The sequence below is a fragment of the Medicago sativa genome, chromosome 6 (genome assembly GCF_051527215.1).
Source record: "Medicago sativa cultivar Bolivia chromosome 6, Bolivia_mono, whole genome shotgun sequence".
NCBI classification, from domain to species: Eukaryota; Viridiplantae; Streptophyta; class Magnoliopsida; order Fabales; family Fabaceae; genus Medicago; species Medicago sativa.
Genome location: NC_140754.1, coordinates 32,344,159 through 32,360,294, shown reverse-complemented (window position 1 = coordinate 32,360,294; position 16,136 = coordinate 32,344,159). Strand labels below are relative to the sequence as shown.

The 16,136-nt window shown below is 33.1% G+C and overlaps 2 protein-coding genes across 2 annotated transcripts; one reads left to right on the top strand and one right to left on the bottom strand.

The window, feature by feature from the left end:
* Nucleotides 1-1,228: 1,228 nt before the first annotated feature.
* On the bottom strand, nt 1,229-9,344 carry LOC146914581 (uncharacterized). The gene is made up of 11 exons (XM_085721088.1): nt 9,225-9,344; nt 5,603-5,672; nt 4,455-5,395; nt 4,135-4,362; nt 3,612-3,871; nt 3,346-3,525; nt 2,889-3,239; nt 2,558-2,800; nt 2,074-2,260; nt 1,858-1,983; nt 1,229-1,765 (listed from the first exon to the last, which is right to left on the bottom strand). Exons 1-11 carry the CDS (start codon nt 9,342-9,344, stop codon nt 1,229-1,231), a joined length of 3,243 nt encoding a protein of 1,080 aa, XP_085577214.1.
* A 2,548-nt stretch (nt 9,345-11,892) lies between these two features.
* Nucleotides 11,893-16,129, top strand: LOC146914580 (receptor-like protein EIX2). The gene is made up of 2 exons (XM_085717412.1): nt 11,893-15,422; nt 15,707-16,129. Exon 1 carries the CDS (start codon nt 11,946-11,948, stop codon nt 15,417-15,419), a length of 3,474 nt encoding a protein of 1,157 aa, XP_085573538.1. The 5' UTR covers nt 11,893-11,945; the 3' UTR covers nt 15,420-15,422; nt 15,707-16,129.
* The last annotated feature ends 7 nt before the right edge of the window (nt 16,130-16,136 follow it).

Sequence of the window (16,136 nt, the reverse complement as noted above, 5' to 3'; positions counted from 1 at the left end):
GCAATGATAGTTCTGTCATTGCTTTTTCAGCAGCGACAAAATCATCATTGAGCACCTTCCATTGTCTTTCGAACACAGCAAGTTCCTGTCTTGCGATGTTTGCATTTAGGGTATCAGTTTCAATGATTGGTAAACCTGCAGCAAACATGTTTTGCAACTGAAGACATGAACAGACTAATCCTGAATGAACAGGATTGAGGAGGTGTCTTAGTGGACGGATTTGGCTTAAAAGTTGGGATAATTGGTTTCTAATATTGGCATCGGAATAGATTACTTCAAATGTGTTGTTTACGATGATTTCTCTTACTTCATTTGCAAGATCTGTTGCCCTTGCGATGTCTCCGTTTACAGCAACTGGAACCGAATTTGCAGTAGTGACGTCTGACATTTTTTGTTCTGGAAATGTAAGTGACACAAGACCTTATTATGATACTAATTCTGAAACATTCTCTAAAGCAACCTCATTATATATAGTAATATGTTAATCCTTATGTTTCAACTTCCCATCCTAAGCAGTTTAATAACCATACTAGGCAGTTTCATTTATTTTCAACTTCCCTACAAAACCATAGTTAACTCCTTTTTTTAAATTAATTGCATTTTTCAACTGTCCATGACTCTGATTCTTCCACTCTAACCGTTATTATACCTTTTTCCCGTATTTATCTTGGTGGGGCCGTGGAAATTTATGTGTCTCTAATTAGGCAGTTACAAAACCATTAGGCAGTTATATTAGTTTCACATAGAACACTTTCAAAACCATTAAACCGTACTATTGGTTTCAGTAAAGGTCATTATTTAAAATTGTTTCTTAATAATAATTTTCATTATTCTTTTATTTTATAAACCATTAAACCACAATTTTACTTAGACAAATGCAGAAATTTGTTTTACAACGGAAGAAACAAAAGAGAGATGATGAAGCTTAATAAATAAAAAAGTGGTTACTGATTGATTAATTCCTATTAAGTAATTCTTTTCTATGTTATAAGTTTGCACTATAACACTAAAAATAATTAAACCAAACTTATTGTTTCAGTATTAATTCCATCATTTAAAACCATTTGACAATGATTTTGGTTTCACAATTAAAGCTATCAAAACCATTAAAACAGATATATGGTTTCAGTAATAGTCTCATCATTTAAAACTCCATAAACTTGACAGAAATATATAAATTCATTAAAAAACATTAAAATTCCAAAAAAAAAACATTAAAGCTAATTCATTATTTAACCGGAGATGCTAGCTTTTCAAGCATTTCTTTGTAGTTTGAAGTTGCTGCCTTCTCCACATGTTGTCTTTTGCTATTGCTTGAGTCAGTTAATATTGTTGAACAGATTTCAATTCTCATATCCATAATTCTTGCAACCTTTCCATTCTCCCCACGCTTTTTCAGTTTGGTCCAACCTTTGAAAGATTCCATTTGTGGATTGCCATCCTCCCATTCAGCAAGAAACTTCATGCAAAACACTCCACAACTGTCTTTATCAGTTTGAATAGGCACCTTTGGTGTTTCCCATGTAAATTTGCTAAACTGGAAAGGCATTGTGATGTTGCTTTTCTTATACAATTCTTTCACGAATGCTTCCACCTCCTTCAGCCATACATCAAACATTCGTTTGTACACAGTTGGTTCTCCATTCTTCATGTGCAGTGGATCTCCTGCCAAGCTGTTCAGGAATTGTAACTTTTGGCTCTTGAGATTCACTACGAAGGATACATAATGACTACCCGGATTTCCAATTATTGCTGGTGTCATTATCTATTTCACCAGTAAAAAAAACAATCAACATCATATAATTCAAACAATTAATGTGTAGAAATCTTTCAAAAATAAAATGAACGTAGTCTTACATATTCTAGACATGAAGGGTCAATAGCTTTCCAATCCATGTATTTGAACTTTTTCAGCTTTTGGATGAATCGTTCAAATGCAACATTTTCTGTTATATTCAGGGCATCAGGTCTTTCCAAGTCAACCTGTTTATATAAAACGAGTCAAAATCAATTTCAAAAAGAACAAAACATTATGTATTTAAAATTTTAACATTCATGAAATGTAATGCATACATAATTCATGAATGGCGTGACCAGTCTTGTCATTTTGTCAGCTGGTTGCTGATTCCAGTTCAAGCAATTGACCCAGGCATTTATAACAAAGCATGACACCCATTCATCTTTTTTAAGTGTGCACAAGTCTCTTCTTTGTAGAGCGTAAGCATGAGCGTTGTTTTCCGAGCAGTACAAAAACTCCTCCCTACATTATTATAAAGCATTTAGCATTTGTACTAATACTATATTATATTATATTAGAAACTGTATTATAGCCAAATAAACATTAACAGTTTGACTCATCATCATCATTCATCATCATCATTATCACCTGGATGATCAAATAAAACCATTAAATACAGCCAATGGTTTTGGAGGAAAACTAACCAAAACCATTTCCACAGCACAATGGTTTTAGCATAGTTTTCAGAGTTTACCAAAGTGCTAACAAAGTACTAATTCATATAATATGCCAATAAATATTTAAAATGGTTTTCCTTACTCATTAAGTGAATTGCTCCATGCAAATGTTGATATGTCCTTTTGCATCTTATTGCATTTTGACTCGTAGACAGCTTCATCGTAAGGGCTTTCAAGGTATTTCGATTTCTTTACAGCTCTTCTTTTACGCTCAGGGGCTTTTCCAGATATGTCATGCGTGGTCTTTCTTTTCCTTGCCTTAACACTTTTGTCATTGTCCAAGTCAATTACCTCATCTGCTAACACTGACCTTAACGGAGTTGCGCTGTCAAATAAATTATGTAATTGTTAGTTTGCAGAATTTATATTCTGCAGAATTTAATGAAGCAAATGTCACATTGGTTGATACTTACTTTACAATAATGTCATTACAAAATTCCAAATTCTTATCCTCCTCCGCATTCTCCTGCTTCGTGTCCTTCTCCGGGTTATCCTCCTCCATCACCCTTTCTTGATTCACATTGCTTGCTTCAGATTTTGTCTTAACTGATGTGTTTTTCTCCAGGTTCTCCTGCTCCGTGTCCTTCTCCTGGTTTTCCTCCTCCATCACCCTTTCTTGATTCACATTGCTTGCTTCAGATTTTGTCTTAACTGATGTGTTTTTCTCCAGGTTCTCCTGCTCCGTGTCCTTCTCCTGGTTTTCCTCCTCCATCACCCTTTCTTGATTGACATTGCTTGCTTTAGATGTTGTCTTAACTGATTTACTATTGACAAACACATCATATATAGAAAAGCATTAGTTAGTTCATATAGTTGTACATATCACAAATTAAAAACCATTGAAACACATCATTTATATTCATTTCTTACCCTGCATTTGAAGCTTCTCCCCCATCAAAAAACTCTGGAAACCTCAAGATTGTTTCCTGTGTAACGGAAATATTGCATGCTTTCCTCACTGAATCATCAAGGATTTTGGCATCAATCTCATTCTCTCCATCATCATCATCAACAATCTCATCTGATACATCTTTGTCATGATTTTCTTCACTGAATTATACATTTGCTTATATGTGTCAATCTTATGCAGATATCAAACATTAAATCATGTTAAGACTTAAAATTAGATGCAGTACCTTTTTTCCCTTCCAGTGCTTCCATCCCCTCTATTTTCTTCACTATCAGGTGCTTCCATACTTTTTTCATGACTTGAACTGTTATTCTCGTCGTGTTCAGGTTGAACTTCAATTGGACTGTCGTTGGTTGTATCTTTTGGAACATCATCATTTTCCCCAGAAGTTTCAACATTTCCCTCAGCTATTCTTCTTTCCAAGGTTTCAGCAGTTTTAGTGTAGATTTGTATGCAAGACCTACAATGATTAAGATGCATCTGTGCCTGCAAAAATTTTATGTATATGTACTATTACTATTTTGAAAAACATATGTCTGTTTCAATGGTTCTGATTAGCTTTAATTGTGAAACCAAAATCATTTTCAAATGATGGAATTATTACTGAAACAATAAGTTTGGTTTAATTATTTTTAGTTTTATATGTACTATTAGTATTTTGAAAACCATAAAAACACAATATTTTCAAAACCATAAAAACACAATATTATGCCACTCATCTAATACATCTTTTGACAGTTTTATCTCACCTTAGAGAGTGGGCAAGTATCTGCATCAAAACACAATACAAGGGGACCTTCAATTGTGTTGTGCAGTCTGGTTACGCCGGCTGTCAGTCCATGCTCGAGTCCCATTATGTCATAGACCTTCTGAAGTTCTTGGTTTGCCGCCATGACATCCCAATCACGAAGTGATGGCCGCTTGTATTGTCCTGTCAGAAAAGGACTTCTCTTCCCCATTTTGTCCATGTAATTAATCTGCACAATAAAAACATGCACATACATAATTTAAAAATCTAACACTTATTTGTTTAAAAAATACAAATATACAGAATATATAATATGATCACCATTAGGAGGTGGAAGTCCCCTAATGGATTTGCAACTTCCGGATTTTGCAGGCCTTCTTTCATATATTCAAGAACATGGGAACACCAGTTATAAGATGATACCCCAGCTGGATCTTCAAATATGTGTGCATATTGGAGAGATACAAAGCTACTATTAGTGGGGCACAAAATATTGTGAATGATATAACATATTGCACCTTTCACCCAGGCATTTGGTTTCTTAAGTGTCTTCAGTATTCTCTCCAATTCTGTCACCCTCACAGAAGCCGAATAAGTTCCAGTTAGACCTAATTCTTTCCTTAATTTCTTTATTGCTTCCTCAGAACAGAGATCCACGTTAATCTTCTTCCCTGCCACTGGAAGCTCATACACCCTATGTACATCTTCCTCTTTCAATGGAAGTACCTCATTCTTGCTTAATACAATCCACATGTTATCTCTGTCAAAGTTTTTAACAACCCAATCCACAAAGAAAGTGTGGATTCTTTTCCAGTTGCAGATATGCAACATTCCACCAAAGCCATACTTATTCAAAACCTCAATGATCTCTGTTTTGTTTCTCTTTCGATAGATTGAATTCATAATTTCATATACCTTAGGTATACTCAGCTTGTGCCTCAGTCTGTGCTTTGCATTTTCATTATTCAAACGTCCTTCATCAGAATCTTCACCATCATCTTGTTGTTTCCTTTTCTTATGCCTCTTTTCCTTACTTCTAGCATCTTCTTTCTGCTCCTTATGTTTATCACCACCAGATGATGAACCAGTGACCTTTTTCTTTGCCCTTAGCCTCTCTTGTTCATCCTCCAATTGTTCTTCATTCTCTTGTTTCCTTTTTTTACTCTTGGTTATGTGATGCTTCTTTTCTTTGCCCTTAGCCTCTCTTGTTTTATGCTCCTTACTTTTATCACCACCGGATGATGAACCAGTGACATTATTTTGTTCATCCTCCATTTGTTCTTCACTCTCTTGTTTCCTTTTGTTACTTCTGGTTATGTGCTCCTTCTTTTCTTTGCCCTTGGCCTCTCTTTTTTAATGCTCCTTAGGCTCTCTTGGTTTATGCTTCTTCTTTTTGCCCTTAGCCTCTCTTTTTTTATGATCCTTATTTGTATCACCAGCAGATGATGAGTCATTGATATTCTTTTCATCCTCCTCCTCCATTTGTGTAAGTCCTAAACTGAATGATGGCAATGTACCTTGCTCTGTAGTTTTTTCCACCTGGATGATCAAATAAAACCATTAAATACAGCCAATGGTTTTGGAGTACAAATCACCAAAACCATTTGCTCAGCACAATGGTTTTAGCATATTGTTCAGAGTTTACCAAAACCATTTGCTCAGCACAAGAGCTTACAAAGTACAACAACAATACTATAATTGAACCAACTTATATCATGAACAAGATCTACATGATCAATTTACATCATGAACAAACAAACAACAACAACACTATAATTGAACCAACTTAACACTTTGAAACCATTTCCACGGCAAAATGGTTTCATCGTGAAACTCGCAGAAACCATTTACACAGGCAAATGGTTTTGGCATAATTTTTAAACAAAACATTCTATAATAAGCACATTTAATCACTCTGAAACCATTAATTTGACTTCATTTTCCCCAATTCGAAATTAGAATGTCAATTTAGGGTTACACAGATGCAGTTACTTTCCAACTAAACAGAAATGGTTACACAAATGCAGTTACATAATTGTAATAATTTCAAAGCACAAGATAAGTTCAAACCTGTTTAAACTTCATTTTTGATGAGTTTTGTTGAGTTTTGTTGAGTTTTAAAGTTCAGTTTCAAACAACCGTAATGATGAAGAAGATGCTTGCGTGAAGTTGAGAATGCTTGCACGAAGGTGATGTTGACGATGATGAAATGCGGTGGTGATGATTATCGTGAAAGACGGTTACGGTGGCGGTTATGGTGAAGAAAGTTGGAAATGCGAACGATGATGACGAAATCTGCAGAAAACGACGACGGTGATGATGATTGTGGACTACGACGGTGATTTTGACGGTGGAAAAGGACGACGGTGATGAAGTTGGTGAACGCCGGTGCCGGAAGTTGTTTCAGGCGACGGTGAAGTTGTTACAGGCGAGAATTAAATGCAGGTTCCGTTGGAATTTGGTTTTGTTTTGCTCTTAGGTGAAGAAAGCAATTTGAGTGATGTAGAAAGCAATTTTCGCTTGGGCTTGGTTTAGTGGGCCGGATCCGGTCTGGGCTTATGCATGGTGCATAAGTTTTGCTTATGCACCATAACCACTCCCGTTTATATATATTTGATTTGATGCCTTCCGTGCATATTAAAATTTATCTTCTTGTTTTCGATTATCTCAATGAAACCCTAGAGGCTTGCCTTCAATTGCAATGGATTGTTAACCTAAAAACTATTACATGTTAATCTAATGTTAAATTTCTGATATTGAAGGTTTTGATAGGTTTGTAGGTATGGATCGATACTTTTATGATAAAAGGTATCATTGATAATTTGATGGTATGTAAGCCTTCAAATCTTCTCAATGCCCTTTCTTCAAACACAAAAAAAAAAAAAAAAAAAATCTTCTCAATGCCCAATTGTTACGAAGGAAGAAGGAGTATAATAATCTTACACTAGACATCATCAGTAATTAATCATAGCCATTAATTAAAATTAAAATCAACGGTCAAGATTAGGAGTAAGTCTAAAGAGTTACTCCTGGAGTCAATGGATCCCTCCTCTATATATATAAATATATATATATATATATATATATATATATATATATATATATATATAATGATTTTTTGATATAATTTTAACCTAATTGTCTTTTACATAATTTTATATCTTGAAAAAAATGATGAATCCACAAAGACAAGCAGGTCTGTCCAGTTCTGTTGTGAAACGATTTCGGATTTTATAATCCGAACTCAGTTTCGGATTATATAATCCGAAGGGCATTTTAGGAAAAAAAATAGGGCGCGTGAGAAACGCATAGGATGAGAAAAGTAATAGTCTTATTTCTTTTATAACGTTTTCCCGATTTTTTGAAAATCAATTCTATTAACCACTCATTCACTTAACAATGATGTTTTCTTTTCGACTCTATGCCCAGTTCGACTCTATGCCCAGTTCAAGAACAAAACAAAACCGAGAACAAAAGTGTGGATGTAAATAGTCTTTGGATAGTAGGTGTAAAGTAATTGACTAGAGACTTTTCCAAGTCTATCTTTCTGTTTTTTCTAAAATACTTTTTATTAACAATATTTTTGTTCTCCTAAATCACGTACTTTATCATTGCGTAGTCTTTACTTTTTTTATTAGTCATGATCGTTCAGTTCTTTTGGGTTGTTTCCAGGATAGGAAGTTGAAGAAAAATTGTGGACGCTGATTGCTTGAAAGAAATTAAATTGCACCAATGGATTTTGTGAGAGAATATCATAAAATATTGAGCTAAACTCAATAAAGGCAACGTGCATGTTCTACTTTCTTTTTTATAAGAAATTATATATTTTTTATTTTACAAAAAGAAATTATATTTTTAAGAAGGTGAATATAATAATTTCCCTTAAATATAATGATTTGGTTTTGATTTCGGATGATCAATTTGTAAATGGCCTAAAATATATAAAAACGGAAATAATTTAATTTATTGAATTTAATTTTCAGTTAATTTAATTTTTGGTTTGGTTTTCAAATATCTAACATTACCTACGGCTAGCCTACGTCAAATTTTTAAGGTAGGCCATATTGTTTTTGGATGAACAAGATATAAAGAAATTATTATACGAAGTTGTTACATTGATGTATAAAATTACAGTAATAAAATATATAAATTAAGGAAATTAAGTTTATACAATGAATTCTATTATTTAATTTAAGATCATGTTACGTGAAAAATAATTTAAAACATTACAAACTGTGCTTTGAATTTACTGAAAAAAATTAGGCATGATTACTAAAATAATAATTATTAAGGACGGGTCAGGATTCATTGACACCAATGTTTTACAACTCGAGAGTTTACCTCAACACGTTTTGCCTAGGTAAACTCGACTCGTAAACTCGACTCGAGAACTCGCACGAGTTTACCTAAAATTAAAATTATATAAAATTTAATTTATGCAAGACATATATAAGTTAATATAATATTGTAAATAAGTCAATAGTGCAAAATATGACTTAATTACAAAGGCAGATTATGCCAAACTACCATAATAAAACGTTATTCTCAACTTAGCATCAAAATATAAAAATTAACGCAAAAAATCGGAAGTTTCATAAGTATTCCATCCATAAAACCATCCAACAAAACAAGTTTCACAAGTTTCTAAAGTTGTTAATAAATGGGCCAGGAAAAATGGCCAATTTTTATTTTATTTTTTTTAGATGTAAACTCGTAAAACTCGGTAAACTCGGTCGAGTTTATACGAGTTTACCGAGTGTTAACTTGGTCAAACTCGTCAAACCTTCCGATTTTACCAGAAATCGAGTTTACCTCAGAGTTAACACGATTTTGGTACCTAAACACGTAAACTCGGTAAACTCGGAGTGTTAACACTCGATTTGCGAAACAGTGATTGACACCATATATAAGTCATTTAACTTACACCATATTTGAATTCATCGTGTGGTTAATATCTAGTTTGTTTATAGTTAAATAGATTATAAAAAGAAGACATGTGACCCCTTTATCTTCTTTCTTAAGTAAATCGTATTGTTCGACTCAGATTCACCACTGATTGTGTTCTGACATGGGTTGACGCCCCATACATACATTCCAAAGGGTTCCTTGTACAAGGTTTGTTGGGTCTGTAGCACTTGTGGTACCAGGGATAGTATGCATGCGTCTAGACTTGATAGTATGGTTCATGGAACAAGCTGCACACTGAACCATGCATGCACCAGCCTAACTGGTGGTCTGTGCATGGATTGACCCGTCCATAGCACACCTTATGCACCAAATAATTGTCCCTAAAAGGACTACAACTGTCCTCAAATACAGCCATCCAGGTAAAGGTATAAGGGCCAAAAACTCTAAACATACCATATAAATATGAACTTATGGTCATTGGGTCAAGTACGCTCACTATTACCCACGTGTACCTATCATTCTTCGACACTTCATGACTTGACCGTCAGAGTGTGTGCAGATGCACGGTCCTCATTTTCCCGGAGAAGAAGGTTGTTGACGGAGATACCCCAATCAAAGGTCATTTAACACCATCACCATTTGTTTCATTACAGACAAGGTCTTTGTTAAAGATTGGATCTCAAACAATGATAGATGGAATTGAAAATATCCAATTCTCTTTATTTACTGATTGGAGAATAAATTGATTTATCAAATGGGAGAAGAAACTCTTAAATGACTTTCACTTGGTGCCAATGAATCATGACTCATAATGTACATACACTATTAGGTCACAATTATAAGTAAAAATCATGTTTTAGTAGATTTTCATTCAATTAATGATGTACAAGTTCTTTATTATAGACAACATATATCATTTAATAAATGAATCTAAAATATTGATTTTTGCTTATAACAGTGACCGGTTGATGTATATTCATAATAAAAACCTAAATTATAAATAAACACATTAAATTGAGTAATATCCCATGTTTTCTATTCATTTCATGTTAATTATAGTAAAAAACAAATAGATTAATAATAATGATTATAGGATTTTTGTATTCTTTTTTCCTTTTTATTGTTTCACATTACTGTTTATCATTCAATTATATATTAATTTGCATAATGATGTAGAATTTCTTTTTATGAATTGAAAACCATCTTCTTTCTTTCCTAAGATTTACCTTTGCTTGAAATTCAATTTTTCCGTTCGTCCCCCACAGAATTCCTTTGCTATGACCAATTCACAATCATAAAAGTATCACATAAAATTAAAAATAGCTTAAGAAATAACACACAATGCTGATAAGTTAGAGAACTAGACAAAGAACATATATGTGGATGAAAACAGTCTTTGCATAATAGACCATGACTTTTCCAAGTCTGTATTTTTGTTTTTTTAAAAGACTATTAAGTCATAACGTGGTCTTTACCCTTTTTATTAATGGTGTAGATTCATTTTTGTTTCCAATCACGATCTTGATCAGATTATAACAGATTTGTTTGGTCTGGTATTTAAAAAAAATCTGAATAAACAAAAAATAATTTATTTTATTCAAAAAAACAATAATTAATTTTTTTAAATGAAAAATATATATTTCTAAAGAAATAATTTTAATTGATCGTGATAAACTGTTTATATTAATTCTGTTTTACCTGAAAATTTCATATTTTGGTTTTATATTGTCTATCTTTCTTATAATATACCTAGTGTATTTTTCCGGCATCTTATAATATACCTAGTGTATTTTTACGGCATTGTCTGGATTGCATATATAATATTACAGTTGGGATTATATGTATAATATTCATTAAAGTTCATATATCTCTGAAATAATAAAAGAAAAAAGATTACTCATTAAAACACACAATTTATTAAATTAACCATTAACATCTAACTGAAATATAAAGTAAATAAATTAAATTTGTGTAAGTTGAAATAATAATCAAGAATATGTGTTTAGAATGAATATGATGTAAGAAAAAATGTTTATACATATATAAAATTGATTAGAATAAATATTTCAATTTTAATCAAATAAATATTTATTCCTTCTAACATCCCTCGATAGGATTTCGTGGAGGGGTAAATAATACTAATTATTACCTCTCTTAAAAATATATTAATCATTATCTATTTTTCTTTTACACTTAACAAGCCAAACTATCCCATTCAAATTCACACGAATTGAACATGTTTCATGGTATATAAATTTTATTTTAGCATGTTAGAATAAAAATTACTAGTAATATTTTCACACTTTATATGATCATATTATATATTTATATTTGTACTGTACACCAAAAAAAATATATATTTGTACCAACAAAAATATCATTTTATTCCTTAAAAAGAAAATATCATTTTATATTTTTTGACACAAAAATATATACTTTTACAATGACGCAAATTTTTTTTGTTGACAAATACGTAAGAATATCTTTTTTTCTTTCAAAAACGTAAGAATATATTTTTTGACAAAAAATACGTAAGAACATCTGTTAACAGAAAAATTATCATTTTAAAAAGGATTTCTTTAGCTGCTGATACATAACTTTCCAAGTAATTAGGACCACAAACAATACATTGATATTTAAGTAATTGGGAACAAAAATCTATATGTGATAATTTGTGTGATAAAAAATACATCATAATTTTCCAAGTCTCCATGTTTGGTTTTTTATGAAAGACTAAAGTCTTCTACGTTATCTTTACTCCTGTCGTTTTTCCCCTTATGGTTCTTGGCAACAATTAATCATGACCACAACGTAATTATTATAAATTCAGCTATTGGCACTGAAATTAAGTACACACAATTTAATTAAATTACATACATATCTTGAAACAAAACATAACTTGTGATGACCACAATGTCAATCATGAATCCATTTTGTTTGAATTTGATTCAAACAATATTTCTCATCTGTTTGGTGTTGCAAGCAGACCAGCTTGTCTGCTCAAAAGAGGTTGTTAGATGCATTCAAAGTGAAAGGCAGGCACTCCTGCAATTCAAAGCTGGCGTTGTTGATAAATTTGGCATGTTGTCATCTTGGACGACAGAAGATTGCTGCGAATGGTATGGAATTGGTTGCAGCAACCTCACTGGCCATGTACTTATGCTCGACCTTCATGGTGATTATGATATCTTTAATGGCAATACATTTTATATCAGCGGTGATATCCACAAGTCACTGATAGAGTTGCAGCAATTAAAGTATTTGAAGCTCAGTGGAAATAATTTTGAAGGCAATTATATCCCAGGTTTCTTGGGATCTCTAAGAAACCTAAGATACCTTGATCTTTCATATTTTAATCTTTACGGACAAATTCCTGTTCAATTTGAGTCTCTTTCACATTTGAAATACTTGAATCTTTCCAACAATCTTCTAAATGGTTTGATTCCACATCAACTTGGAGATCTCTCCAACTTGCAATTTCTTGATCTCAGCCACAATTTTTTGGAAGGAAGCATTCCATCTCAACTTGGAAAGCTTACGAACCTTAACGAGCTTTATCTTGGAGGATATGGTGAAAGTGCTCTGACAATTGACAGTGGAGGTCAGTGGTTGTCTAATCTTACTTCTTTAACCCATCTTCACATGGAGTCAATATCTAATCCTGATAGTTGGTTGCAAATGGTTGGTAAGTTACCAAAACTGAGAGAACTAAGTTTAAAAAGTTGTGGCCTTTCTGATCATTTTATCCATTCCTTGAGTCGATCCAAGTTCAACTTTTCCCCTTCTCTTTCTATCCTTGATCTCTCTTTTAACAACTTTGTGTCATCCTTGATTTTCGAGTGGGTGTCAAACATAAGTTCCAATCTTGTTGAGCTTGACCTTAGTAAAAATCAAATGGTGGATCTCACATCAAATAGTTTTTCCTGTAGTCTTCCAAAATTGAGAGAACTAAGATTATCTGGTAACAGCTTCACATCATTCATGATATTCCATTCATTGTCAAACATAAGTTCCAATCTTGTTGAGCTTGACCTTTCTAACAACCACTTGGAGCCTCCCCTATCACATGGTTATAGCACAGTGATGAACTCGCTTCAGGTACTTGACATATCAAATAATAAATTGAAGGGTGTGGCATTTAAATCTTTCATGAATTTATGTGCCTTACGTTCTTTAGATATTAAAGAAAACGAAGTCACTGAAGGCCTTCAATCAATTATTCACAGTTTGTCTAGTGGTTGTGTTAGAAACTCACTTCAAGTGTTAGACCTCAGTTATAATGGAATCACTGGAACGCTACCCGACCTTTCTGCATTCACATCATTGAAAACATTGGATCTTTCTCGTAATAAGATGAGTGGAAAGATTCCTGAAGGTAGTAGCTTGCCATTTCAGTTGGAGAGTTTATCCATTGCATCAAACTCTTTGGAAGGGGGGATTCCAAAATCATTTTGGATGAATGCATGTAAGTTGAATTCATTGGATCTGTCCGATAATAGATTCAGTGGTGAGCTTCAAGTATTAATCCATCACTTATCTAGATGTGCTAGATACTCACTCCAACAATTGTATCTAAGCAATAATCAAATCAATGGCACACTATCCAATCTCTCAATATTCTCATCGTTGGAAATATTTGATATTTCTGAAAACAAGGTAAATGGAAAGTTAGTTGAAGATATTCAATTTCCAACTAAACTAAGGACACTGAGGATGGATTCGAACTCTTTAAGTGGTGTGATCTCTGACTTTCATTTTTCTGGTATGTCAATGTTAATGGAATTAGGCTTGTCTGACAATTCACTAGCATTGACTTTTACTGAAAATTGGGTCCCGCCTTTTCAACTGTACAGTATAGGATTGAGATCATGCAAACTTGGTCTTACATTTCCTAAATGGATTCAGACACAAAAACACATTCAAGAACTTGATATTTCGAATGCTGGAATTTCAGATAATGTTCCAGAGGGGTTTTGGGCTATACTCTCATCACAAGAGTGCAGCAGCATCAACATTTCAAACAATCATCTCAAAGGATCAATCCCAAATCTTCAAGTCAAAAATCGTTGTTCCTATTTATATTTTTCATCAAATGAATTTGAAGGGCCCATTCCACCATTTCTTAGAGGTTCCAAGGATATTGATCTATCCGAAAACAAATTCAATGATTCGGTTCCGTTCATATGTGCAAATGGTATAGATGCAACTTTATCTCATTTTGACCTTTCAAATAATCAATTATCTGGAAAAATTCCAGACTGTTGGAGGAATTTCAAGATATTAAATTATGTAGATTTGAGCCACAACAATTTTTCAGGGAAGATTCCTTCTTCAATGGGATCACTTGTAGAACTGCAAGCATTACTATTGGGGAACAATAGCTTAACAGAGGAGATCCCTTCCTCCTTAAAGAACTGCACAGAGTTAGTAATGCTAGATTTGCGAGAAAACAGATTAGAAGGACTCGTCCCTTATTGGATTGGAAGTGAGTTAAAAGAGTTGAAAGTTTTAAGCTTACAAAGGAATTATTTCTTTGGAAGTATACCCGTAGAACTTTGCTATCTACAAAGCATTCAACTTTTTGATATTTCAGTAAACAGTCTATCCGGAAGAATTCCCAAATGCATTAAAAATTTCACTTTAATGACTCAAAAAGCTTCAACTTCCCAATCACAAGGTGTGACTGGATATTATGTGGTTGGCAGCCAAGGAACTTTGCGTCAGGATATACCCTATGAATTAAAGGCCTTGTTGACATGGAAAGGTGTAGAACATGTGTTCAACAACAAGGAATTGAATCTTCTAAAAAGCATTGATCTCTCGAGCAATCATTTTTCAGAAGAGATTCCACCTGAAATTGCAGATTTGATAGAATTGGTCTCATTAAATTTATCAAGAAACAATTTCAGAGGAAAAATTCCTTCAAATATTGGAAAGCTAAAATCACTTGACTCTCTTGATTTGTCACGAAATAAGTTGTTTGGTTTAATTCCTTCTAGTCTCTCTCAAATCGATTGGCTTAGCGTGTTAGATTTGTCACATAATCAATTATCTGGAGAGATTCCAACGAGTACACAACTACAAAGTTTCAATGCCTCATTTTATGAAGATAATCTTGATCTTTGTGGCCCACCACTTGTAAAATTGTGTGCTCAGAAGGAGCCACCACATGAACCAAAAGTTGAAATTCAAGACGATGAAGATTTGCTTCTTAATCGTGGATTTTACATCAGTCTGATATTTGGATTTATTATAGGCTTCTGGGGTGTATTTGGCTCAATCCTAATCAAGCGTTCCTGGAGACATGCTTATTTTAAGTTCATGAATAATTTGATGGATAAAATTTACGTCAAATGCAGATGGGGGCTATATGCTTAACTGGTAATAATACTTTAACTTTAGACTTCTCATATATACTTACATTTAACATCAAATTGTCATCATAATATATCGTTCTAGTATCTAAAAGTATATCATTGTAGTATCAAATCTGTTCTTAGTAATTTGGAAGAGTTAAAAGGAATTTTTTCCTTCTTGTTTTCATTGCAGTAAGAATTTGATTTTATATAGTACTTGTATCTATCTATCTATTTGATTTTATATAGTCATATATGTTCAAATGTTATCCTTTGCAATATTGTGTTAACATTTAAACTATTATATAGGGTGGCAGAATACTCTGCATCTTCACCGAAGGGTACTCAATAGTTCGTTGGTGGTGGATCAGATTAAGGTCTGTGTAGCGAAATTCCTACTCTAGGTAGATGAATGGTTTATAAATTATTTGCATTGTAACTCTTGGAAGATGATTTCTCCTCGCTCCCAACATATCTCTAAACACTATTTTTCTTGAATATACAATCTGGACGTGCTAAAGGCACCCTGTTTTACACATCCGGATTGTGTAATCTGGACAAATTTAGTGTTTTGAGAGATTGTTGGGGTTTCTCTTTGTAATATGTGGTTATGTCATTTTTCTCTTATGTACTAAGTGTCTTGTTGAATTGAGTTGTAACTTGCACTACCTTTTGTATTCTCTGTCATTTATTTAAGAAATAAACATTGGTGAAGTATTCTACAAGTGAAAATTACGTT

What these genes read in the sequence shown, in the direction of transcription:
- LOC146914580 (XM_085717412.1), top strand. Translation starts at nt 11,946, where the DNA reads ATGACCACAATGTCAATCATGAATCCATTTTGTTTGAATTTGATTCAA.
- LOC146914581 (XM_085721088.1), bottom strand. Translation starts at nt 9,344, where the DNA reads ATGGTTCAGTGTGCAGCTTGTTCCATGAACCATACTATCAAGTCTAGA. An exon ending in GGAGAAGCTTCAAATGCAGG is followed by an intron (nt 3,240 to 3,345) that starts GTAAGAAATGAA and finishes GTTTGTCAATAG; the next exon opens with TAAATCAGTTAAGACAACAT. An exon ending in TGGAGCAATTCACTTAATGA is followed by an intron (nt 2,261 to 2,557) that starts GTAAGGAAAACC and finishes ATAATAATGTAG; the next exon opens with GGAGGAGTTTTTGTACTGCT.